Below are 24,744 nucleotides of genomic sequence, written 5' to 3' on the forward strand. Positions count from 1 at the left end.
TATATCAGGAAAATGCTAGTGGTTCCCATAACCAACTGGTACTGGTTATCACACTTTGACTTTGAGATATGTCTAAAATCGAATGCATTGATTACAATTTACAACATTGCGAAACAACAAGTAGAGAGATCACAATTTACACTAGAGTGAAGTCAGACATCAAATATACATCAGAAATTCATGATAACTCTTGTTCCACTAAAATTAATTTAAAATAAAAACCAATATTGCATGGTACAAGAACCCAACTCTCAAATCACAGTGCCCATAACAACAAGATAGCTAGGTTATAAGTATCAATGGAAATGAACATTAAGTACTCAACCACCACCAATGGGAACTTATCTCAAAACGCTCAAGAAATTAAGACAGCACACGCACTTGACTGCTAAGAACCGGGTCATCCTTTTCTTTTAGGCACTGAAAAGTCACTATTCTGGTACTTAGCACACCAAATTGGACCAAGCACCTATGTATAAGTTTCTGAACTGAGCAAGCATGTTTCAATATTTTTTCCATACGAGTTCAGAAGGAAACCCCCCAAAACGCCATGAATTCTCACATTGCCGTAACATTATTATCTGTTCTTGCATGCATTTTCCTGAGTGTAGACTCAGCATTTACTCCAAGCAATGTCACAGACAAGGAGGCCTTGATATCATTCCAATCAACGGCCAATCTCCCTCCATTTTTCTGGAACCAAAGCTCATCCCCCTGCACCAACTGGACCGGAGTTGCTTGCAACAGAATCGGTGGGACTCAAAGGGTTGTTTCTCTCGATCTTTCCGGCTTCAGACTCACTGGCTCCATAAGCCACCATGTTGGGAGCTTGACAGAGCTTCAAGTCTTGAACTTGGCGCGCAACAATCTCAGCGGTCCAATCCCGCCATCCATAAGCAACCTGTCTTCCACCCTCACAAGTTTGAATCTTGGCACGAACAGCCTCACCGGTATAATCCCAATGGAATTAGGTTTTCTTCGTAAGCTCAAAGAACTTGATCTTGCCGGCAACCAACTCACCGGCACTGTTGCCTTGTCCATATACAACATCTCTTCGCTAGTTCGCTTCACCGTTGCTTCAAACCAACTCTGGGGTGAAATTCCAAGCAACATTGGCGTCACGCTGCCAAACCTTCTCTACTTCAGAAATTGTTTCAATCTGTTTACAGGGAAAATTCCAGCGTCCTTGCACAACATTACAAGGATTCGAGAGCTCCGACTGTCCAACAATTTCCATGACGGTTCGGTTCCACCAGGCCTCGGAAATCTTCCCTTCCTTGAAATGTACAATATTGGTTTCAATCGGATCGTTAGCTATGGTGACAATGGTCTTAATTTGATTACTTCTTTGACAAACAGCAGTCGCTTAAGTTGGCTTGCAATTGACGAAAATCGGTTGGAAGGCCTAATTCCAGAGTCCATTGGCAACCTCTCCAAGGTTCTTTCGAAACTGTACATGGGAGGGAATCGAATTTATGGTAACATACCTGCCTCAATTAGTCAACTCAGTAGCTTAACTTTGCTAAATGTGACCTACAATTCAATTTCTGGTGAAATCCCATCAGAAATTGGGCAGCTGAAAGAGTTGCAAGTGCTTGGGTTAGCAAGAAACAAATTATCTGGCACAATTCCTAACTCCTTAGGTAATATCATGAAATTGAATCACGTTAATTTATCTGGAAATTACTTTGTTGGCAATATACCCCTTGCATTTTCAAACTTTCAGAAATTGCTTTCCATGGACTTATCCGACAATTTGCTCAACGGAAGCATTTCCGGAGAAATATTTCTAAACCTTCCTAGTTTGAGCACAATTTTGAATTTGTCTAACAACCTTCTAAGTGGACCTTTGCCTGAAGAAATTGGAGTACTAGCAAGTGTTGTCACTATAGACCTCTCCAACAACGGCTTATCGGGATCAATTCCCAGCTCAGTCGGAAAATGTACAAGCTTGGAGAGATTGTTCATTGCAAGAAACAACCTCTCCGGTCCTCTTCCAAATTCTCTAGCTGAAATCAGAGGTCTTGAGATTTTAGACCTCTCCTCGAACAAGCTTTCTGGTTTTATTCCTGATAAACTTCAAGAACTACAGGTCCTTAGCTTCTTGAACCTCTCATTTAACAGCTTAGAGGGAGTAATTCCTAATGGTGGAGTGTTTGTTAGAAATATCTCAAGTGTATATCTAGAAGGAAACTGGAAACTTTGCCGAGATTGGCCATGTGTGAAGAGTGGTGGTCAGAGGAGAAAAGTACTGGTTTTAGTTCTTATCATAACATCTGTTCTGGCAGCATTGGTAGGCATTGTGGTAATTGCCTGGTTGCTTTATGTTAGGAAAAGAAAAGGCTTAGGCTGCAAAACAACAATTAGAGAAACTTCTCCTGATTTATTAATAAAAGGGCAACATCAATTGGTCACATACGAAGAGCTCCGCAGCGCAACTGGGAATTTCAACCCGGAAAATTTGGTTGGAAGTGGGAGCTTTGGGACTGTATACAGAGGGTTTTTAAGACAAGGGACTGAAGTTGCAGTGAAGGTGCTTGATATAAAAATGACAGGATCTCGGAAGAGTTTTTTGGCAGAATGTGAGGCGTTGAGGAACGTGAGGCACCGCAATCTTGTTAAGTTGATCACTTCGTGCTCGAGGGTGGATTTTAAAAACATGGAGTTTCTGGCCTTGGTTTATGAGTATTTGAGTAATGGGAGCTTGGAAGATTGGATTAAGGGCAAGAAAAAGAATGCAGATGGAGATGGATTGAACATTTTGGAGAGACTCAAGGTGGCCATTGATGTGGCGTGTGGATTAGATTATCTGCACCACGATTGCGAAGTTCCAGTTGTACATTGTGATTTAAAGCCGAGCAACATTCTTTTGGATGGAGACATGACTGCAAAGATTGGAGATTTCGGGCTGGCGAAGCTGCTCATGGAGAGAACAGAGATTACTCAACATTCTCTTAGCTCCACAAATGTTCTGAAGGGTTCTATAGGATACATACCACCAGGTTAGTACTAATTATTCTATTTCCTCACTTGCAGACAATTTTAGTTATGTTCAGTATGTTCCATAATTCATTGCCGTTATATTTTGCATATTGCGTTGATATATGGTCAATCTTTGTAACTTTAATGAATATTGTTAATGTATTAAGTATTGTAGATTGATACTCGGTATCAGTTACTTGCGGATTGTTTTAGCAAATGTGCTTGCTTTATAATTTTCTGACTTTGAGAATGAACACTACAATGTAGAGTATGGTTTTGGACAGAAACCATCGACAGCGGGAGATGCATACAGTTTCGGAGTGATGTTGCTGGAGATCTTCACCGGAAAAAGTCCAACCGACGAAAGTTTCACAGGAGACGAAAACCTCATCAGATGGGTGCAATCAGCCATCCCTCACAACATGATCAAAGTGCTAGACCCTGAGCTGCTAGACCTCATGCACTGCCTGCCTAATGAAGGGCCGTATCTCATCCCAGCAGAAGAACATAATTGCCTGGTCTTAATTTTCGAAGTTGGACTCTCTTGCACTTGCGTTTCGCCTGAAGGACGCAGTAGCTTGAGGGAGGCACTTTACAAACTAGAAACTGCAAGGCAAACCCTGTTCAATGTTGAGAGTGTCAACAGTCAAGCATTAACTTGAGCAACAATTGCACATTCATGAATATGTTAACAGCGAAAATCTTCCGAAAACACGAATCTCGCACTCCCGGAGGCTCGGATATATGAGGGTGGTTTTCATATTGCTGTAAATGACACACCCAAACCAATAGTTAAGGCTGCTATGTATAAAACATTTTGTTTTCAGTATCTGGATTTGTAAGGACGATGATGAGAAGAATAATATATTGCTTTTTTATGTTACTGTTAGATTTAGCCTTCTTTTTTCGTTCCGCTTGGACATCTCGATAGAGTCAAAAATAAAAATTTTGAATATAATAATAAGGAATTAGACAAACGTCTAAGATAAAAATGAAGAACCACTCAAATTTTAATTGAAGTCAAACAAAGTAAAAAAAAAGAAAAAAAAAGTGTGGGCTTAGGCCTTTTTCGATCAAAAGAATCAGTTGCACGTTTCTTGTCTCGCTAAAGTGAAAGAAATCAATTTAGATGAAATTTACAATTTACAAAAAAGAAATTCAAACTCAAACTCAAATAAAATAATATAATATAATATAATTCTTTAATCAACTGATTTATACATATTTAAAATAAAATAAAATTTATTGTACTTGATTTAGAAGAGTAGCAGCAGAAAGATAAAAATCAAAGTATCATTTTCAAATCATCCCGCCCCAAAATTTGTTTGCCCCAAAAGTGAATTATGAAAGTTTCAAAATTTGTTACCCAAATCAGACAAAAAAAAAGGAAATTATTATTAACATTCTAAAAATCTCATTATACACTCCAAATTTCATATATTTAAAGAAAAAAATACATTTATGATGAGTATAAAATAAAAATTTTAAAATGACAATAACACTTAAAAAAAAAAAAACCGGACCAGAAAAAACCCCAATTTCAAGTTCACAAAGCGCTCAAAATCAAAGTTTTGAATCCGGTTCATTGGAAAGTCACGTCACGTGCGTTTCCACAAATTTTAAATTCGACCAAACGAACACGACAAACCGCTCCAAAAATTACTGAAAAACACAAAATCAAACGCTCCAAATTCCCAATGTCTCCAAAACCAAAAACAATTCGCATCAAATCAAACAGCGCGAAAAGAAGAAAATTTTGAGGCTCTTCAAACATGGCGCTCTCCCTATCTTTCTCTTCGAAGTCTTCAACTTCCTCTACAAATCCCCATCTCCTCCCTCACTCTCTCACACCTCCAACTCTCTCTCTCTCTCTGTGTCCAAGCTACAGCGAGTAAAGTCCAAAGCTCGGTACTCTGGGAGCAATGGCCTCTACCACTGTGGCGGAGCAAGTGAACTGCAGTCGCATCACCACTCGCTCGGCTGCCAAGAGGAGGGCGATGGCCACCTTGGCGGAGGAGAACCAGTTGGGTAATAAGAAGCGCGCGGTGCTTGGAGATGTTACGAATCTGGTTAACGTCGTCGTTTCGAGGAACTCCAAACGGGTTGAGCTGCAGAAGCCCCATTGTGTCACCGAGAAGGAAAAGAGGGCCGAGGCGGCGCGTGAGTTTGAGGATCCGCAGCTGTGTGGCCCGTACGCCTCCGACATTTATGCATATCTCCGTCGTATGGAGGTACAAAGATCCCACCTTTTCCCAAGTTTTTCGATTTCTTCATTCGATAAGTTGAACGGTGTTGGATTGTTCGATCGATCTTGACATTGGGTTAGGGTTTTGGGTTCCATTTTGATAATGGTGATTTGAATTTTGAAAAATTCTGCAACTTTTTGGGCTTAATTAATCTCAATTGGGGTTCATGTTTTGTGAATTTGGGATTTACGGTTTGCCAATGAATGATGGGTTTTTGTTGTTTAGGCGGAGCCAAAGAGAAGGCCGTTGCCTGATTACATGGAGAAGGTTCAGAAGGATGCAAATGCCAATATGAGGGCAGTGCTTGTGGATTGGTTGGTGGAGGTTTCAGAGGAATACAAGCTCCTTCCGGAAACCCTTCATCTATCTGTTTCTTACATCGATAGATTTCTCTCGATGAATGTTGTCCACAAGCAGAAACTTCAGCTTCTGGGAGTTTCTTCGATCTTCATTGCCTCGTAAGCTCGCATATCTTTGGATCTGTTTGTGAGTTTGTCTGATTGGTTCTGTTTCTTTTGATCTGAAATTAATGATGCTTTTAACCGATAGGAAATATGAAGAGATTGATCCTCGCAACGTTGATGAGCTCTGTGACATAACTGAAAATACATACACAAAGGAAGAGGTATTTGATCTTTTACTTTGTGTTTTATCTGTGATGATTGTCTCTTTTTACATCAGGATCTCAGGTAGATACATGTGCTTCATACTAAGAGTGATTTTTTGGTGGTTGTAAAGGTGATCAAGATGGAGGCTGATATACTCAAATCCCTGAAGTTTGAAATGGGGAATCCAACTACTCGTACCTTCTTAAGGTAAGGATGAACCCGACGTTCAAAAGTCACTCTTTTTGGTATATTTAGTTGCTTCCCAAGCTTAAATGACCTTGGCTGAGTGTTTTTGTTCCTTTGGTGAATTGTTTTACAGAAAATTCACTGATGTTGCTCAAGAGAGTTCCAAAGTAAGCTTTCCTTCTGCCCTCTAACATACATGTGGATTTGACAAGTTTATGGTCTCTTGTACTAACTGCTGGACTGTTTTGTGTGGTTTACAGACTCCCAATTTGCAGTTAGAGTTCTTGGTTGCCTACCTTGCGGAGCTGAGTTTGTTGGATTACAAACTTGTCAAATTCCTGCCTTCTTTGATAGCTGCATCAGCTGCTTTTGTGGCAAGATTTATGACTCGAACAAAAACACATCCTTGGGTAAGGATTTGATGAATTACTTATGCTGGCTTCCATAGTTCTATATGTATGAAAGCAATTACTAAGATGCATTCATTCCAGTGTCCAGCACTACAACAGCATACCGGATATAAAGCAGCTGATTTGAAAGAATGTGTTCTTGCCATACATGACATGTGCTTGGGAAGAAGAGCAAGAAATTTGAATGTTATTCAAGAGAAATACAAACAACCTAAGGTACTTATATCAGAAATATGTTTGAACTTTTCTTATTTTCTAAATTTCGGAAACAATGATTCTAATGGAGTTTTATTTTTCGAATGCAGTTCAACTGTGTGGCACATATTCCTTGCCCTCAAGAAATACCAGTTCATTTCTTTCAAGATCTGAAAGCATGAAGAATGATCTTTGAGGCAAGGGCTTGTCCAATGTGATAGGAAGATCTGGCTTTAAGTTGATTATGGCACGCTCAATGAAAGGGTGGTAATGTGGCCAATTGTCATTCGGTGAGGATGGGGCATCAAGTTTGATCTGCTTTGGTTTTTCATGGTTGGATGCTCACTTCCAAAACCGTTACTCCTGGTTAGCACATGATTAAACTTCTTCATGTTGGACTTCAAACATGGTGGTTCTATACTTGCCATTCATTGGATCAACAGCAGATAAGCTTTGATGCAGGGTTATGGTCTAGCACTGAACCAAATTACTTGAAGCCAAGGGGACATTGCACTTAAGCGGACTGTCAACTTCCAACCAAATGTGGTGCGATGATGTGAACATGGGACCTAATTGGGCAAGCCAAGATTTTCGAGCCACAGGTGGAACAATGTACATGAGCAAGAGCATTGCACTTGTTAAACTGAAACAGCCAGCCCTTGCCCTTTTCGTTGATGAAACTAATTTAATGATCTCCCGGTAACTGTAAATCTGTCTCTCTGCCTAGACCGAAACCAGCCGTATGTAAACCCTAGGTAGAATTTCATGGGTACACCTTTGTTCATGTAATAAGCTATGCAGTGTTCTGATGCAAATTTGAAGTTTGCTGACTTGAGGTTAAGTTTGGCTGTAAATGAGAACAGAAAATCATGATCTCTTACTCAAGTATGTTTCCTCATAAATTGGCGAATTGGAAATTCCAAATTTTAATTACATTGTATATTTGAAATTTTAATGAAAAATACATTCCAAATTTTTTTTCTCTTGTGCGTGATAGGGACTTGCTGTTAAGAGGCAAAACTAAGCGGCATCGTCGACCCCGTAAGCGGCATTTTATTGGGTTGGGTTGTTGAAGGCGATGGTTGATTTTGCAATCCCGCTTAACTTCCATGTGCCGGAGAAGGGAGAGGGAGGTTTGGAGTAGTGCTTGAGTGGTGGCGCTGCACTGCATGTGGATACTATCTCGGTTGAATGGGTGTAGGAATTACAGAGAGTGTTTTTTTGTAGTTGGGTGTAGAAAGAGTATGGTTGGAACTTGGGTCTAAATAAAATTACCCAAAAAAATAAAAATAAATGTACTTAAAAAAAAAAAAACCTTGCCATTTATTCCTTCCTCAAAATCCTATAAATTAAAAACATTGCGTCTGTGCATGAGTCGTATGTCAAAATCATTCTATTAGATGAGATTGCAAACACCTTTTTAATTATACAGAAATTCGGTGGACTAAACTAATTCCATTAACAAAAATTGATAAGGAACAACGAAGGTGGGATTTCTCAGCTCCATTCAATTTCATCCTCAGAAATTAGAGCCAATTTTTTATTTTTTATTTTCGGGCAAAATGAATAAATTAAAGAAAAGCCTCCTATTCTAAAAATTACAAAGTCTACCTGGTACATATGTTGAGTAACTAATGAGCTAACTACGTTATTTGGTTGATACGAGGCGTGCCAACTCATCGGCCAAGCTCGTCCGAGGAGTAAAATTTGTTGATGTTGCGTTGAGCATGTTGTCAACTTCTTAATCTTGCGATTGTGGTTGAGGAAGGAAAAAATCTCAACCTTCGGATTCTCGAGCCTGAAGACAAGGCTGCTAGTTCTGCGAAGTTCACGAATCTTCGGCGCTGGATTCGGTCACAGTAATTATATTCGTAAGAGTATAAGCATGTCGAATCGACACTATATTATATGGACACAAGTACTCAAAGGAGACATATGTCTTCATGGTAAATGTGATTCGGCTGTCAGAATGCCGAACTCTGAAACTCACTTGTGAGTATCCAATCATAAAATCACTTAGCGTTTAATGTGCTAAATGTCGTAACTCGTAACACCTTACCTCGCCAAGAAGTCGAGAAGGTTGATAAGATGACCTCTGCCAAGGATTTGGAAACCCTTCTCGACCGAGATTTAGATAGATGACCAATCGCCCTCGATGCAGTGCTGTTTATCCAAACTGAAGATGCTCCTCAGTCGGCTGATTCTACGGCAATAGTGTTGTTTATCCAAACTGAAGATGCTCGCCGGCGGTTGCCTTCACAGTGCTGTTTATCCAAACTGAAGATGTGTTGGTGGAAAAAGAAAATAAAAAATCTCAAGACGTTTGAGAGGTTTGCGCAGGGTAATTTATGTGTTGAATTGGAGAGTGTTTTTTCCCGCTGCCATTGCATTTGTATTTTTAAGATTGGAGTACTTGCTTTGTATGATCAGATAATATTGCAGAATTTAATTGCAACTCTAATACCTGAAGTTTATCCGCGTCAAAAGCCAAGCATATTCTCAAATTGTTGTTCTTGACTTCTAAAATAAAGCCTATCTAGGCTTCCACATCACGCCAAAAATCTAGCCTACCTAGACTTCCGATCTCATAAAAAAAACCTCTCTCAGAAGCCTTTTTAAAACCATTCGATCACTTCCATCACCATGCAAAAATAAAAAGCAAGCCTACCTAGATTTCCTATGTCATCATTACAAACCTAGCTTTTCTAGTCTTGTCCCATCATCCACAGCCATCACTTTAGACCTGCAATGGTAATCTAAAACCTAAAAATATTTAACCCAAAAAATTTAGCTTTTAGTCCAGAAACAGCTTTTCTACTCCAACCATTCTGACTTAAAATTTTAGCCCCAGATTATCAAAGAATGAATTAAGGCTATTTTTTTTAAATTAACTTAAAAAAAAAATTATGTAGACTATCCTAAATTAATTTTATGAACATTTTAACCTAAAAATATTTAAATTCCGATAAATTTTGAAAAATCACTAAATTAATACATGAAAATCAAAATAAACCACATAAACTTAATACCAACGACATTTAATAAACCACATAAACTTAAAAAATAAAAAAGACAATTAATAAAACACATAAACTTAAAAAATAAAAAAAAACAATTAATAAACTACATAAACTTAATACAATTGAAAACTCATAGACTACATAAACTTAATAATGATATTCACCATCTTGACTTGGTGATGGACTTGGGTGATAGTCTTGAGATGAATCATCATCTTGAAATATATTCCTTGTGGTATTCCTTCGTAAAATTTCCTTTTGCTTACCACGTAAGTATCTCTTCCTCTCTGGAGTGTATTTGTCGAGGTCCTCCATTATTAAATTTGTTTTTGTACCTTTCTTGCTCCCTATCCCCTTGTTCCTTCATGGCCAAAAGCATTTGGGCCGATTCTTCTTGCCGACGGCATTGGATTTCGTTCATTATTGCCATTTCGCTAGCAAATTGTGCACGTGTTGGATCTTGGGACTTCCTTTTTCTCTTTGCTTCCTTTTGCTTATCTCTATCTGGGAGCCTTGCAAAAGAAGAAGTTGGGGTCATTTGTTCGACACCTTCATTGTCGGCAAAATTCACACCTTCATTGACATCATTTGGGGGGTGGGGCTTCATTATGAAATAATCTTCCACATTGTTGGTTCGCATCGGTTCCCCACCTCGGACAATCCTTGAGGATGTTCCAAGCATGATGCAACTTAAAAGCTTGATTTTTTGGTGTAGTTCTTGTCTTGTAAATTGCCATTGCTTTGTCACCCTATGCAACAAATACATAAAAACAATTAGTTGCAAAATACTATTATGTACATGACAACTAAAATATTAACAAATAAACTCACAATTTCTGAGGCCCCCCTTTCACTAGGCATATCAACCATGGCTCTCTCCAAGCTTCCTTTCCATAAAGTGCACGCTTTGTTGATAATCTTCCACCGATCATAAACACCACCAACTTCCCTTCGACCAGCGTTGGAGTTTTCATGGAACTTATCAACGATTTTACCCCATAAAACCTTTCTATTTTGATTGGTGCCAACGGCACCATCTTCGCTAATCGAAATCCATGCCAAACATAAAGCAATATCTTCGTCAAATGTTCAATTACGACCTCTAACATGATCTTTTGCCATCTTGAAAATTTTAGAAATGAGAATAAATGGTATAAAGAAAAATTGGAAGAATTGTAGGAGAAAAGTGAGTTTTGTGTGGATGTTTGAACAAATACATAGGTATTGATAGAGTTTTTGGTTGAATTTTAAGTTAAATAATTTTTATAAATTATTCGAGCCGTTGGATTTAAATTTGGACCGTTAGATCTTTTTTTTTTACCGTTATATTTAATTATATTTGGTCTAAGCCGTTGGATTCAATAAATACATAAATATAAAACTAAAAAAAAAAAAAAAATTTGAACCTGGACCGTTGGATTAACCAACGGCCCAGTAATCAGTCACCGTTAGATCTATAAAGCAGCCTAACGGCTACTTATTGGAATTATTGCTCAGGGAACAGCCCATGTGGGGCTGTCGGGTGGGGAACAAATTTGGCGCGTGCGGCGCGTGGGAGAGTGGCTGAAAGGAAAGTGGGCTTCACAGCCCGTGTTTCACTCACAACAGGTAGGGCCCATAATGACTTTTGACCTAAAAACGGGCTGGTATTTGGCCTTCTTTTAAGTTTTGGGTTTTAGGTTTTATTTAGCACATGGGTTGGAGTGGGTTTTGGGGGGAAAAAATGGGGAATTTTAGATTATAAGCCATTGTTGGAGATGGTCTTAGTGTGGCATGCATCCTTTCCCTTTCTGAATGCATTTGAAATTCATTTTTAACTTTCATGTGTCGTCAGATATTCCAAATCAAATCGAATTGTACTGCTCGTTTGGGATATAATTTACATCATATTTATTTGATGAAGAAAAATAATAAGATAATTCATATTAAAAGATAATTATTATGATAAAAATTATAAATTTATTTTTTAATAATGACAAAAATTATCTTTATTTTTTCATCCGACGATTGAAAGCTATGCTCATTCAACAATTCTGATTGCATGGATCGATAGTGTAAATTTAGATCCAAACACCTCCGTAACAGGATTTTTTCCACAAAGATTTATCAATTCGAAAAGGTTAAAAACGTCAATTTAGCTTGTACAATCCTTTGTAATTTTCTCATCAGATGGCAGAAATGAGTGTCCACAAGAGTCTATGAAACACATGGTGGCTGAGGAGAGAGAGTTGAAATAAATATATACAATTTTAATTTTGAAATAATATTGGCAAAAAAAAAGAGTGAAATATTATTACTTTTGTTTTGTTGGAATGATTAGTCAAAATAGAATATTATCTTAACATTGAGAATAAATTTATTAATGTCTTAGAAACTTCGATAATTGTAAAATAAAAAAAAATAGAAGAAAAAAAAAGCTTGACGAAAATTCAAGCAAAATTCTAAAATTTCAAAAAATTGAACAAAAATTGAGCAAGGGCGAACCAAAACGTTTGGAAACAGCAGAAATCCAGGGGCGCCAACTTTACTTTTTCAAAATGGCGCTCTCATTTTACTCACTACAAAACTCTCTCCTCCCTCACGTTCACCCCCCAAAACCCTCTTTCTCTCTCTGAGTCTCCGACCCAAAACCTCGGGAATCACAGATTCAAACAGCGCCAGCCATGGCGGACAAGGAGAACTACCTGCGCGTCACGAGGTCGATGAAGAGGGGGGCCGAGGCTGCAGTGACCCCGGAGCAGCCGGCCACCAAAAAACGCGTGGTGTTGGGAGAGCTCCCGAATGCCGTCGTTCCAGCGAATAAAGTGTCCGGGGCGGAGAAGCAGATCCAGAAACCCGGCGCCAAAGGCAAGGCGAAGAAAGCAGTGCCCCTGACCAAAACGATACGGCAGCCGGAGACGACCAAGGACGTTGATGCGGCGTCGGATGACCCCCAAATGTGTGCGCCGTATGCTCGTGATATTTTTGAGTATCTTCAGAAGCTCGAGGTAAAGGGTTATCCAATTGCAGCTTTCTTTTTTAAATTAGAATTTATTGGAAAAATGGGAACTGGGTTTTGTTGATTTTTGGGTTCTTAAGTTATCTGTGGGTTCTGGTTGCGTTGAAATTTGAATTAGAGATAAAGGCTTAAGCTTTCTGGTGATTAGTTTATGTCATTTTTGATTAGCCAAATATTAAGCTATAAATAGGGACTTCTGGAGTATCTGTAGTCTGGGCTTGGTTTTAAGTGGAATTTACTGGAAAATTGGAGGTGGGTTTTGTTAAATTTTGGGCTCTCAATTTACTAGTGGTTCTTCTGGTTGCTCTGAAATTTGAATTAAGGATAAAGGCTGAAGCTTTCTGGTGATAATTTATGCAACTTTTGATTGGCAAAAAGTTTGAGGCTTAATTTAGTAAGTCTCGTAGTCTCTGTATTTTGTTTTAGTTTGAATTGGAATTTGGGGGTTAATTTGGGTTTTGGGGAATCTGGGCTAATGGTGATGTTGGGTTAATATTCAGGCAGATGAAGATCGAAGACCTTCACCCAATTACATGACAAAGATTCAAAAGGATGTCACTGCCAATATGAGAGGAGTCTTAGTGGACTGGTTGGTTGATGTTGCAGAGGAATATAAACTCCTTTCTGACACTCTTTTCCTCACCGTTATGTATATTGATAGATTCCTATCCGTGAATGTTCTCAACCGGAAGAGGCTTCAGTTACTCGGTGTTTCTTCGATGCTCATTGCCTCGTAAGTCCACGAATCAATGAAATTTTAAGTCATGTTCTTATTGATAGAGATCCTAATTTGAAATCTTATGGTTAATGTGGCAAACAGAAAGTATGAAGAGATCAGCCCTCCACATGTAGAAAAATTTTGCTACATAACAGATAATACATATCATAGGGACGAGGTAAACTTTCGTATATCTTTTCCTCATCTTAGATTTTAATTTCTTGCATCTCATTTGGTTTTGTAATTGTAGAAGTTAGTTGATATTTATTTTTGTTGAAGGTGTTAACAATGGAGGCTGATATACTGAAGTCCTTAAATTTCAACTTGGGAAATCCTACAATAAAGACATTACTAAGGTAAGAAGTCTTGGTACTGTTGTTCTTGGACAGTTTTTATCATATTCTATTGAGGTGCTTAGTTTGACAGCTTATCGGACTGATTAACGTTCCTTCCTGTTTTGGTTTGCAGGAGATTCACTAGATTTGCTCAAGAGAGCTACAAAGTAAGCAAAACCTCTCTGACACGGGAATGTGCCACTTGAGGGTCAGTTCATGTGAGAAGCTAATTAATTGCTTTGTGCTTTTTACAGGATCCTAATCTGCAGTTAGAATTTTTGGGATACTACCTGGCAGAGTTAAGTTTGTTAGATTATGAATGTGTTAAGTTTTTGCCTTCTTTGGTGGCTGCGTCGGTTACATTTCTCGCGAGATTTATGATCCGATCAAAGGACCATCCTTGGGTAAGTAACTCGTTGGAGAATTTTAACATCATTCAACTCAAAGTATTGAAGGCAATTGCTGAGTCATTTGCTTCTTGCAGACTTTGTCCCTGCAACGATATTCTGGATATAAACCAGCTGATTTGAAGGAATGCGTTCTTCTCATATACGACTTGCATTGTAGTAAAAGAGGAGCGTCTCTACAATCCATAAGAGGAAAGTACAAACAGCATAAGGTATATTCAGGCTAAAATGTTTAACCCTATTGATTTTGATTTCATTTTCCACACCAGAGAGGGATGTTCTGAATTGCATTGTTTTCTTGAAACAGTTCAAATGCGTCGCAACCATTTCTTCTCCTGCAGAAATACCATCTAACTATTTTGAAGATCCGAAAGAATGATTATTTGAGTACAAGAAGACTACGGTTTAACTATAGCTGCGAGATGAATCCGGGAGGCAGTTAGTTTGTCAAAATCCGTTCTGGTGATGCCGCTGCTCACGTTAATCGTTGTGATATAATTTCGTAGGGTTTCAACTCTCAATGGTTTTGCTTAGATAGTCCCCACTACAAGTAGGGTTTTAATTTTCTTTGATCGTAGATTATTTGTTAGTCGAGAGAAGTTAGATGAGCAGGTTGATGCTGAATGGGTGTGAAAGCTTGTAATATTCCTCGTGTTTTCAATCTCTAGAAATTTAGAAATGGTGTTTATAAATCCCAGTCTCATATTTTATCTTTTGTTCCTCCTTTTGTTTCACTCGCATTCTGCTTGATAGATTTGAATCTTGCAATTCAACACAAGAAGCTACACATAATTGTAGACCTCAGTGTAGACAAGTTTACTACAATAGCGCCCTCTGCATTCAAGTTCAAATTTCGTGTTTTGATTAAATGATAATATTGCTTGAATAAATAGTGTTGATGCTATTTATTCTTGAAATAGCATTCCAGACTTGAATTGTGAATTAATAATGGAGTGGTGTTGTATTTCCATCCTTCATAAAAAGTGAAAAAGCACATAAACTCTTTCCTCACCCACCAATGTTTTCAAAACAACCCCACATAATTTTTTGTTAGATTTAAAAATGTTATATAATTTTAAAAGGCAATTATTATTGAGACCTTAGTTAGTGACAACAATGGAGGATGGGTGCCATTCTTGCTGCATGAATTTGTTCTCATCATCTCTTTACACCCAGCCAAACCACCATCGACACCCCCAAACCCTCAGCCCAACTGCACCACCCCCCAAAACCCCATCTCAAACGTACCAAAACCCTCAAAACCATGCCACACCGACATCCAATTTCCCGCCTTAGTCGCCAATCATCGCAATACCACCACGCCTTAAAACTGCTCCAGCGTAGAATCTCTATCATTATCCACTTTAATATAAATCTTATGTAGAATCTTCCATGAAATCCTCTGTGAAAACCTCATGACGAGAATTCTAATAATTCACTCAATATTGTGTTCGCCTTCCTCCACTTTGGTTCCTTGGTTAACCAAAGAATATGAAACCAGTAAATGCAAGGATGGGAAAACCAAAACCACCAGATCCTATTGCAATGACAGATACAAATACAATTCCTCACAAGGATTTTTCATTGTATTGGAATGTTCATTAAGGCGAAAGCAATCGCCAACTTCTCACTATGATGTTTTAGTTTTCAAATCTTTTAAATTATACAACTCATAATTATGTGGCAAAACTTGATTGGTTGGTCTTTACATCTTTGGAGGTCATTTTACACAAATATGACTTTTGCCAATAAAATTATTATTTCCTAGTGGGTGAGAAATTAAAACAATAGGGTGAGCTTAGTAGCACTAATTATATTAAGTGCCACCTGAAAAAATCGACCGTTTTGATGTCATTTAACGCATACAATCCAGAAATAATCGGTAATCGGTGAGAAATTTAAGATGTCATATATTAAGATACAAAGCTTAAATATTCTATGTTACAATCCAACATGTCCCAAAAAAATTAAAAGAAAAGTTCAAGTTAAATCATAAAAGTTGAAGTTCTACATTCGGAAATCCATGACACATACAATGTTGTTGGCAAAACATGCCGCAACCTTATCGCCTTCCTTGTTCCAACAAACTTCAAATATCCCACCATTTCCTGTGTATGTTTTTACAATTTTGCCTTCCTTCACGGACCATATGTGCATGCACTTATCCATTGATCCACTCGCCAAGTACTCACCATCTGGGCTGAATGCAACAGAGTATACCGGATCCCTAGGATTGTCATAAGGACGGTCAGTAGATTGCAAATACAACAAGTTAACAACGAAAACATTACATTCTCATCGACAAGTAAACATAACGCTATGCTCAAATATGAAAAATTTACAAGTGGCACTTGTGTTTGTTGGTTTGAAATTGAATTCATTTTGCCTCATTTTGTTTTCAGGTTTAATACAGTAAGGACTGTTAGTAGCCATATTGTACGGCTAGGAAGTACCTGTGGCCATCGAAGCTGTAGAGAAGTCTCCCTTGTTCCACATCCCATAGTTTTATAGTTGAGTCAAAGGAAGCGCTGGTCCACATAAAATTTTGAGGAACATAAGGAATGTATAAATAAGGAAACAGCATCTACCCTTTTAAGCCAATGACAGAAACAAACGCATGAGTAATCATGCATGCAGAAACACATAGAAAAGACACTTAACAACTGTTCACCACTACAAATCATGTAATATGATTAAACCAACAAGAATGCAAGTACTTTGGCTCCATTTCCACGCATTCCAAAGGAGCCGCAGATTTACCTTGCTAGCACTAACTGCTGATTGGGATTATTTGTGCCTGGTCCTGTAGGACTCCACCGTATAGTATATATCTCCTGAAAATAATGCATCCATCACAAATTGTGACCTGGGATACTTTTCAACAAATTCACAAACAGAAACAAGCGGTACCTTAACATGTTCCTTCAAATCATGCAAATATTTGTCCTGCTTCGTACTCCATATCTGCATGAAAAGATGAGTTTTCAGGACATTCAAGAAACCGACAATAATGAGAAACCCTTGAAACAAACTGTTTTGTATTAAGGAGACATTAATAGGGTGTCAAGTTTCAACATATTGTAATCATGCAACATTACAGACTGGACGTTTGAAAAGAAAAGCATGTCAAATTTCTAGTTCACCTTAGCGGTATAATCATCAGAGCAAGAAGCCAACAAGGTCCCGGTTGGATCCCACTTAATAGCATTAACTTCACCCTGAAACAGTAAAACTATATCAGAATAAGCCAAGTGTATGTAGCTCTTGAAATTCATGCCTCCTCAAGTTATTTTATTTCACACATATGCCCTAATGGGCAGCATCAAATGTATCATGACTCATCAGGCACTCGCTCATAATATCCTAAACCTTAGAATGGGCTGAGCAGAGTTCTAATTGGTCTATTTTATAACTGTAAACATTGCGTTTAATTCAAAAACTGATGCAGTAACTAAAAAGCAAGGAGAAACTAGAAGATTGGTTTGTTGAATTATAGAACAAACCTGATGCCCTGAGAAAGTTTTGATTGGTTGGTTCTCTCCAACCTTGCAAACATGTATCAGAGTATCGGTGGAACATGTTGCAAAACAAATATTGTTCCGCCAATCAACATCCAGGGTTGGAGCTGAAAAATAATTTGTGGCTTGCTTAGCATATTACAGAAATTGAAATTGAACAAACCAACCCTAGAAGGGAGTGCAGTACCTGAATGAAATTCAAACTGCTGTTTCCATTCTCCGCTCTTTATGTCCCAAACAATTGCTGTTTTATCCACGCTGCCACTCAAAAGATAATCACCCTTCTTGTTCCATTTCAGAGAAAAGATTGGGCCTTTATGTCTGGTTAATGTAGTCTTTAACTCTCCTGCATAAAAATCTCATCAGTAATTAGAAGTAATGTTAAGAAGAACCTAGGGATAAGTGCATGCTATTTAAAATCAACTTGACATTACATAAACCAGACTTTACTCGCAAGCATGTTCCGACGGTTAACATAACAACTCACCATCTTTACTCCATATTCTTGCTTGTCCATCATAAGAACCTGTTGCAAGCAATGTCCCATCACCCTACAAAATGACGAATGTTTTAGCAAATATATAATGCGAGATAGTCATGTCAGGTTTTCAACTACAGAAGGTGATAAAACTCACATTCCAATCAAGTGTCGTCACGTCCTTGCTTTTCTCATTGGCTCTACCTTTGAAATGCTTCAACACTGCAACATTTGCAGGTTCATTTTGCATGCTAGATCCACAACTGCCATCTGCAATGGTCCAAATTCGCGCAGTTGAATCTCCAGACCTACACAAAGAATATACATCTTCCATGTTTACGTGTCTGCCCCGACCTTTTATCTTACAAAGCTGTTGGCGTGAGTTGTTTTAGCTAAGGAATGTAATTATTAATTTATTTGTTTCCTTGTGGGATTTTATTTCCTATTACTATATGGTTCCACTCCTAAATTTAGCAAAAACAATATCTCAACTCAAGCCACTTTTTTTCGAGTCGTTAAGATAAAACACAATATAAATCATTTGATGCTAATCTGCCCGGTTATGAAAGACAATATACTCACCCAGATGCAAGAAGGGAACCTGATGGACTCCATGCACAAGCAAAAACCTGCCAGGAATAAAGTAACAAGTTACTTCAATCATACTTGATGAATTGAAAATTCTAAGAAAATGTACAATGCGGGGATATATCCAAACCTCAGAGGTATGGCCTTCTAGAACTGTTAAATCGCGACTTGGAATTTCACAAGGCAAGGATGTTGAGATTGGAGTTATATCCATTGGTTCCACCCCTATTCAAATTCATGTACGACTTAAAGTCTTAAACTTTACAATTGGGAAGCTAAAACAGATACAAAGACGCGAAATTTACCTCCAGAAGTTTCATTTTCTTCAGTTTCCAACTTCTCCATCAAATTACAATCCTCCTCGTGTGTCTTCTCCTCAACTTTACCAATTTCTTGCTCTCTATCCTTCTCCAGCTTATCGTCTCCATCCTCCTCTTCTTCTTTTTCCTTATCTCTCCTCTCCTCCTCTACTTCCCTCCCATTCTCCCTTCCACTTTCCTCCTTGCTCGCATTCCTCTCATTCGCCGTGGCGTTCATCCTATCCTTCTTCTCCCTCACCATTTTCTGCAACTGGTATGCATCTTTCGTGATAAGATCCAACGGTTGCAGAAACGACAAGTCTTCCTCCATCTCGGCATCACTCTGTAAACCTAACACAGCAACACATCAGCCCCAAATTCCACACTTTCAAATTCCGAAACCACGAAATTCAACGACGAATAAAAAAAAAAAAGCTACTTACATTGCTGCTCAAGTCCGCCTCCAGCTCCAGAAACTGAAGCCCTTTCTGGAGGAAAGTAACGAGCGCTCCCGGCGGAACTACATTTCCGTCGATCGAGCTTTTATCGATTCCCGCCTCGAATCCGAAAGCGTAAGCTGAGTGCGTGAAACCTGAAGAAATCGAGGAGCTAAATCAGTGAGCTTCGGAACAATTCGTAGCCAGAAAAATGAGTATTTGGAAGCAAAATTGGAGAGGGAAAAGAAGGAGACCTGATTCGTGGAGGTAGCGGAAGACCAAGTAGTTCAATTCGGTGGAACTGAGGGAAAGCATCGCCGGAAAAGTTCAAAGCTCAGCCTTCAAACCCTAGGGTTCAGGTGAAACCGCCAGTCCACCGCCTGAGTTGTTGTAACTCTCTTTTATTTTGGTCAGAGTTGTCGTAACTGTGCAGAGAGAGGGATGGCCGTTGAGGGGCTGTTTGTGAAAGTGTCACGTGTTTTAACTGTAAGTAATAAACAAGGAGCGTATCTGGCGCGGCTGAGCGCTTGTCAGAGCAGACCATTAGCCCGATGGACCGGCTACTTTCCCATCCCAATAGCCCCAGCTGCAAACTCCTGCCTATTCCGGAATGTGGGCTGAGGGGGTCCGAGTGAGAGGCCCGGCTCGAATTAGTGGCCCAAGAGCTTGAGGGCTATGTGATGTGTGGTTGACGTCAGGGTGACCGGGCTCGAATTTATCTATTTTTCTTTGTTGGAATCTGGAAAAAGAATGCATGCAGAGAATTAAGTCCTCGAATTAAACAACAAGAATTGCAACACAACAAGATTTAAAGCTTAAGAACACAAGATAGTGATAGAAACATCACCTCGATTCGAGATTGAGAGCTCAAGCTCTCAACTTCAATGGTAGGACCTCGCACCATGCATCGATGCCGCATGCAAGGCCATGGTTGGGTTCCTTGAGTTCCAGGGATTCCAAAAATATTATTTTTGAGCTTGATTTGTTGAAGGTTTAAAGAGGAAGGACGAAGAGATCTCACGAGAGTGAGCTGGAAAAGAGGAAGAGAGAGAGAGAGAGAGAGAGAGAATGGGTGAGTGAGAAAGGAAGAACCGGTCAAATGAGGGGAAAAAGGGAAAAGGTGATGGGGATGTTAATGGATTAGGTGAGGAAAAAATACTAATATTTTATTGTCTATTGTCATGGCTATTGGTGGAGATGCAAAAGGCAATTACTGTTCATTAAAGGCAGGTACTGTTCACCGGGTGGATTCAATAGTGAGTTGCCCTAGGGGCATTTGTAACACTGAAGTTCTCTTAGTTATGTTGTAGTTGAGCGACGGTAGCTAGCATGGCGTTTTGGTTGGGTTGGGGCCACCTTGCATACAAAAAATTTGGGTCCGATTAACTCTATGCTAGAAAGATTTAGAAGATTGGGCCAAAGTTTTTAGGTTCCTTTTACAGTTGGGCCAAACTTTAAACTAAAGAAAATAATTGCAGGTTTAGGCCAGCTAGACATAAAAAATTTGGCCTAATCGGATAATTGTTCGTCAGGGTCATAAGGTATTCAAGAGATAGTCATGTGACAAAAAATTCGAATTTAGGGCTGGTTTGGTACTGCTATGCTTTGAAAAAAGCTGCTTTTGCTGTGCTGTGAGAATAAGCAACTGTGAAATAAAGCAGCAGAGTGTTTGGTAAACTTTTATGTAAAACAGTTGCGATTGTGTGAAATGACCAAAAAGGTATAATACTAGATGTGCTATGACAAGCCACATCATCGTTCGTTAGCAACCTCTTCACCTTCGTCATCATTTCCTTCCTCATCTTCTCATTCCGCACGGTCGTTGAAAATGAGACCCATCTCCTCACCTCCTTCGTCGACCGTGACCCTTCTCTCCTACCTTGACCTTGCTGGCGCCGGACAATACCAACCACCGTTCTCCCATATCTTCAGTCGAGTCCTTTTCTCCGATCTCTCTCCGCGACCGACACCTCGCATTTCTTCACTTCACCCGCGTCGAAACCTTAGACGACGATTTCTTATCCGGCAATGACGACGATGCTCACTCCCTCTTCGGCCCCAATCAGATCGCCCCAATCCTCATTTTCTCCTCCTCTTCTCACTCCACCTCCAAATTAGGGTTTAATGGAACTTACGGGACTAGGGTTTCTGAAATTGTGCGCTCTAGCCTCACGTTCAAGGCTGAGAAATTCACCATTTCTGATGATAGAGCTAGAGGCAGAGATGGAGACGGAGAAAGGTGGCGATGAAGAAATTGACGATCGGGTCGTCGATTTGCAATTCTTGATCAACGGATTAGAGCTGGGTCGCGGGGACGTGGTGACGTTGTTCTTCCTCCTGAAAGTGCGAGGAATCAGGAGAAACTTTGAAAATAAGCCACTTTTTGAAGCTGCTTTTTGCAGCTTTCACCTTTTAGCTTTTTTTTCATCTGAAACTTTGAAAAAAAGTTGGTTTGGGGTGTTTACCAAACACCAAAAACTCTGTCAGTTTTTTTTCATACCAGTTTTTTTTTTTTAAAATCACCTTAATTCCAAGCCATATCTTTAACTTTTGTGATGAAATTTGTTAAAATTTATGATCGATTGATTAAAGATATCCTAAAACTAAACCCCAAATATCTATAAGAGGTTGATCTATGCTCTTTTGCTTCCAAGTCCATCCAAGAATTTCAAGACGTAGGCTTTCCATGCACGGCTCGTATGCAGATATTAGTGCCAGTCACGGTGGCGTATAAGACAAGCAAAAAAATGGTCGTCAGAGCTTGAATCTTTGAATAAATGGGTGGATGCCATTTCGCGGCGCTGCATTCGGAAGGAAAGGAATTCTCAAATAAAGCATGAAAAGGTGGAAAGGAGAATAAAAACTTTTGAAAAGACTCGAGCACGCATGATTTGACCACTCAAATTAATCCTCTAGTTTAAGTAAATAATTGAGAAGTATTATAATTTATCTGTCTCCTTAAATAACAAAGAAAAATAAAAAAAAGATTTGAATTATTGTATAGTTCCATATTCGTATGGTAACCTTTTCCATGAAGAAGGAAAGTCCTTGTCCTTGGATGCATATGATGATGATGATGATTTCACACTTTCCAATGTTGTAAAAAGCAACGTATATATTTTTAGAGTAATATTTTTTATATTATGTTTTATACCATATTTCTATACCTTCTTAGATGTCATCTGATGTTAACAGCCACATCATTTGAAAAATTTGCAAAACTCAAGGAAATGAAGGAGAAAGACTCATTGTATACTACAATCATCATTTAATTAATTAGCTTTTCTTAATTATTAGTTTATTAAATAATGAACTAAATTAAAAAAATCTGATTAATTCAAATGATGTGACTGTTTACATCAAATGTTACCTAAGGTGGTATGAAAATGTGGTACAAAAACATGATATAAATAACATTACTCATATTTTCATGAGAAATTGTTCAGTGTTAGAAACACGACCCATTTCACATTTTATAATATAATTATTTGAAATTGACTGTTTTTTAAATTTAATTAATTGTATTTAATCGTGTTTGCGAAACACAAAAATCTCTTACATTTCTTCCTATATTAAGTAGCTAGGGAGAGAATAACATTGACTACCTTCCAAAGCCGACAAGCACAACCCGTCCGGACAACTAGCATAAGATATGGCCAACTTCGCCATACTGTATTTTAGGGTTTCTCACCTTCGTCCTTCTAACTTTTATTCTTCATAGTTTGGTCCATGAACATTTACAATTGCCTTTAATTAGGACAATTTGTCACACTCTTTTATGAAAGTTGATAAAAATAATCGTGTGGCGTGACATAAGATGTAGGTAAAAACAAATAGACTTTTTCTATCTATAAAAAAATTGGTTGCACCCTTTCATTCTTCTTCTATTTCTCAGCGTTTTTCTAATATTTTTGTAAAGTGAAAATGCAAACTCAATAACAACATGACGTTGTAATCTATTTTGCATTGGTCAGAATGCGCATAAAAAGTAATCACATATAAGGTTGAGGGATTGAAGAAACAAAATAAATCTGCAAAATGATATACAACCAATTATGTCGACTGATAGAAGATGAAAACTAATTCACATCAACTGATCAATTGTCGGTTTGAAAAATCAATAAGCTACTTACAATAAATCCATTTAGTGTTTGCTATATTCCTTGTATCCCCTTCTATTTGTGCAAGTGTATTTCCTCTTAATTTAGTGCATCTGACAATTACCAACCGATATGTCGGCATTGCGCAGTTTCGCCCAAAACTCCACCCAATCCGCATCCAAGGCAAAGTCACCCGATTGATGTCAATTTCTATAACAAACGTCACTGTTGTCCTCATTAGATGCACTTTATATAGTTCAGGACAAAATTGCGACGAGAAATAATCTAAGAACCAAAGTGAAACCATTCCAAAAGTTAAGGAACACAATTGCAATTAACCCTTAGTTTAATAGAATAGAAGAAAAAATAACCTTGGCTTGGAGTGGAGTGAGATGCATGAGTGCCTTGTTTTAGGGGACTGGAAAGCCTGGGAGGGTTTCTGACCAGAAAAAGAAAGCCAGGAAAAAGAGTTCTCGTGAAAAACAAAGAAATATTTTACAAAACAAAGGAAAAGCAAACAAAAAATGTGCTCTCGTGGGAAGCGTCCCTTGTTTGCAGGGTATACTCAATTGCACCACATGTCACCTTTTATTTTCCCCTCTCTCTCTCGTCTCAACAATTCCAAACATAGCCATGCAGCTTTTCCACACTTTGCCTTTCTGAAACTCCCTCTTCAGACCCCTCCTCTTTTCATCTCTCCTCTCAGACCTGAAAGTTGAAACCCCACAAGCCACAGTTATGCAATTTCAGAAGTTCGTGGTGCTAATAGTCTTGGTCTTTCTCCCAATGCTGGTTTCCGGGGACAGGGAAAACACAATGCAACTTGGTTTGCGCAAGCAGCACTACTTCTCGTTGTCACCGAATAAGCAAGCAGAGAAGGAACAAGAGAATAATAAGCAGCAGCAGCGGCGTTTGAATTCAAAGCACTCGTTGGAGGCCTTCTTTTCAAGCAAGAGGAGAGTTCCTAACGCTTCAGATCCTCTCCATAATCGTTGAGGAATTAATGTGAAGAAACAAAACAAATTAACATTTTGAAGGTACAACTACTCATTTTGTCAACTTCATCAGGCTTCATCGGTAAATGGTTTTTCTTAACGGACGTTGGTTTAGACAGTTGGCTAAGTTAGTACTGTGCCCACCTATTTTAATCTATTTGGTTGTTTAGTATACGAAATTATTGTGTAAATTGAACTTGTTGATTATATTAGCACCTTAGGGC

The 24,744-nt window shown here is 38.6% G+C and overlaps 4 protein-coding genes across 7 annotated transcripts; 3 read left to right on the top strand and 1 right to left on the bottom strand.

Annotated features, from left to right (window-relative positions):
• The first annotated feature begins 489 nt into the window (after window positions 1-489).
• LOC103950709 (putative receptor-like protein kinase At3g47110) lies at window positions 490-3,865 on the top strand. Its single transcript, XM_009361936.3, has 2 exons — window positions 490-3,002; window positions 3,250-3,865. The coding sequence occupies exons 1-2, from the start codon at window positions 551-553 to the stop codon at window positions 3,642-3,644; spliced, it is 2,847 nt and encodes a 948-aa protein (XP_009360211.2). The 5' UTR covers window positions 490-550; the 3' UTR covers window positions 3,645-3,865.
• Window positions 3,866-4,520: 655 nt separating this feature from the next.
• Window positions 4,521-7,512, top strand: LOC103950699 (putative cyclin-A3-1). 2 transcript variants are annotated; one of them, XR_007256922.1, is made up of 9 exons: window positions 4,521-5,213; window positions 5,454-5,686; window positions 5,778-5,853; window positions 5,967-6,043; window positions 6,156-6,189; window positions 6,283-6,432; window positions 6,514-6,648; window positions 6,738-6,993; window positions 7,090-7,512. XR_007256922.1 is itself a non-coding variant. In XM_048580546.1 (8 exons), the coding sequence occupies exons 1-8, from the start codon at window positions 4,905-4,907 to the stop codon at window positions 6,807-6,809; spliced, it is 1,086 nt and encodes a 361-aa protein (XP_048436503.1). In that variant the 5' UTR covers window positions 4,521-4,904; the 3' UTR covers window positions 6,810-7,512. The 2 variants fall into 2 exon arrangements, 1 of the variants encoding a protein (XP_048436503.1); XM_048580546.1 differs by having other exon boundaries at window positions 6,738-7,512.
• Window positions 7,513-11,928: 4,416 nt separating this feature from the next.
• Window positions 11,929-14,817, top strand: LOC103950688 (putative cyclin-A3-1). Of its 2 annotated transcripts, none has more exons than XM_048580533.1 (8): window positions 11,929-12,634; window positions 13,146-13,378; window positions 13,466-13,541; window positions 13,658-13,719; window positions 13,832-13,865; window positions 13,953-14,102; window positions 14,183-14,317; window positions 14,413-14,817. In XM_048580533.1, the coding sequence occupies exons 1-8, from the start codon at window positions 12,311-12,313 to the stop codon at window positions 14,482-14,484; spliced, it is 1,086 nt and encodes a 361-aa protein (XP_048436490.1). In that variant the 5' UTR covers window positions 11,929-12,310; the 3' UTR covers window positions 14,485-14,817. The 2 variants fall into 2 exon arrangements, with proteins under 2 accessions (XP_048436490.1, XP_009360192.2); XM_009361917.3 differs by having other exon boundaries at window positions 11,932-12,634; window positions 13,643-13,719.
• A 1,178-nt stretch (window positions 14,818-15,995) lies between these two features.
• LOC103950677 (WD40 repeat-containing protein HOS15) lies at window positions 15,996-20,141 on the bottom strand. Of its 2 annotated transcripts, XM_009361908.3 has the most exons (14): window positions 19,680-20,141; window positions 19,432-19,580; window positions 18,995-19,331; window positions 18,820-18,914; window positions 18,684-18,730; window positions 18,259-18,409; window positions 18,111-18,174; window positions 17,811-17,969; window positions 17,609-17,730; window positions 17,249-17,323; window positions 17,016-17,069; window positions 16,866-16,939; window positions 16,559-16,633; window positions 15,996-16,332 (listed from the first exon to the last, which is right to left on the bottom strand). In XM_009361908.3, exons 1-14 carry the CDS (start codon window positions 19,738-19,740, stop codon window positions 16,113-16,115), a joined length of 1,683 nt encoding a protein of 560 aa, XP_009360183.2. In that variant the 5' UTR covers window positions 19,741-20,141; the 3' UTR covers window positions 15,996-16,112. The 2 variants fall into 2 exon arrangements, with proteins under 2 accessions (XP_009360183.2, XP_048436464.1); XM_048580507.1 differs by lacking the exon at window positions 19,680-20,141 and having other exon boundaries at window positions 18,995-19,339; window positions 19,432-19,574.
• Window positions 20,142-24,744: the final 4,603 nt, after the last annotated feature.

The sequence above is a fragment of a genome, unplaced genomic scaffold (assembly GCF_019419815.1).
Source record: "Pyrus x bretschneideri cultivar Hongxiangsu unplaced genomic scaffold, Pyrus_bretschneideri_v1 Contig1, whole genome shotgun sequence".
In the NCBI taxonomy this organism is placed as follows: Eukaryota; Viridiplantae; Streptophyta; class Magnoliopsida; order Rosales; family Rosaceae; genus Pyrus; species Pyrus x bretschneideri.

Bases quoted from the DNA above. Each gene is read 5' to 3' on its own strand.
- LOC103950709 (XM_009361936.3), top strand. From the start codon at position 551: ATGAATTCTCACATTGCCGTAACATTATTATCTGTTCTTGCATGCATT. The intron at 3,003-3,249 runs GTTAGTACTAAT...ACTACAATGTAG, and splicing joins TATAGGATACATACCACCAG to AGTATGGTTTTGGACAGAAA.
- LOC103950699 (XM_048580546.1), top strand. From the start codon at position 4,905: ATGGCCTCTACCACTGTGGCGGAGCAAGTGAACTGCAGTCGCATCACC. The intron at 5,687-5,777 runs GTAAGCTCGCAT...TTTAACCGATAG, and splicing joins TCTTCGATCTTCATTGCCTC to GAAATATGAAGAGATTGATC. The intron at 6,190-6,282 runs GTAAGCTTTCCT...TGTGGTTTACAG, and splicing joins TTGCTCAAGAGAGTTCCAAA to ACTCCCAATTTGCAGTTAGA.
- LOC103950688 (XM_009361917.3), top strand. From the start codon at position 12,311: ATGGCGGACAAGGAGAACTACCTGCGCGTCACGAGGTCGATGAAGAGG. The intron at 13,542-13,642 runs GTAAACTTTCGT...TTTTTGTTGAAG, and splicing joins ATACATATCATAGGGACGAG to GTGTTAACAATGGAGGCTGA. The intron at 13,866-13,952 runs GTAAGCAAAACC...TGCTTTTTACAG, and splicing joins TTGCTCAAGAGAGCTACAAA to GATCCTAATCTGCAGTTAGA.
- LOC103950677 (XM_009361908.3), bottom strand. From the start codon at position 19,740: ATGCTTTCCCTCAGTTCCACCGAATTGAACTACTTGGTCTTCCGCTAC. The intron at 18,410-18,683 runs GTGAGTATATTG...TTCTTTGTGTAG, and splicing joins GGTTCCCTTCTTGCATCTGG to GTCTGGAGATTCAACTGCGC. The intron at 17,070-17,248 runs GTGAACTAGAAA...CTTTTCATGCAG, and splicing joins CTGATGATTATACCGCTAAG to ATATGGAGTACGAAGCAGGA.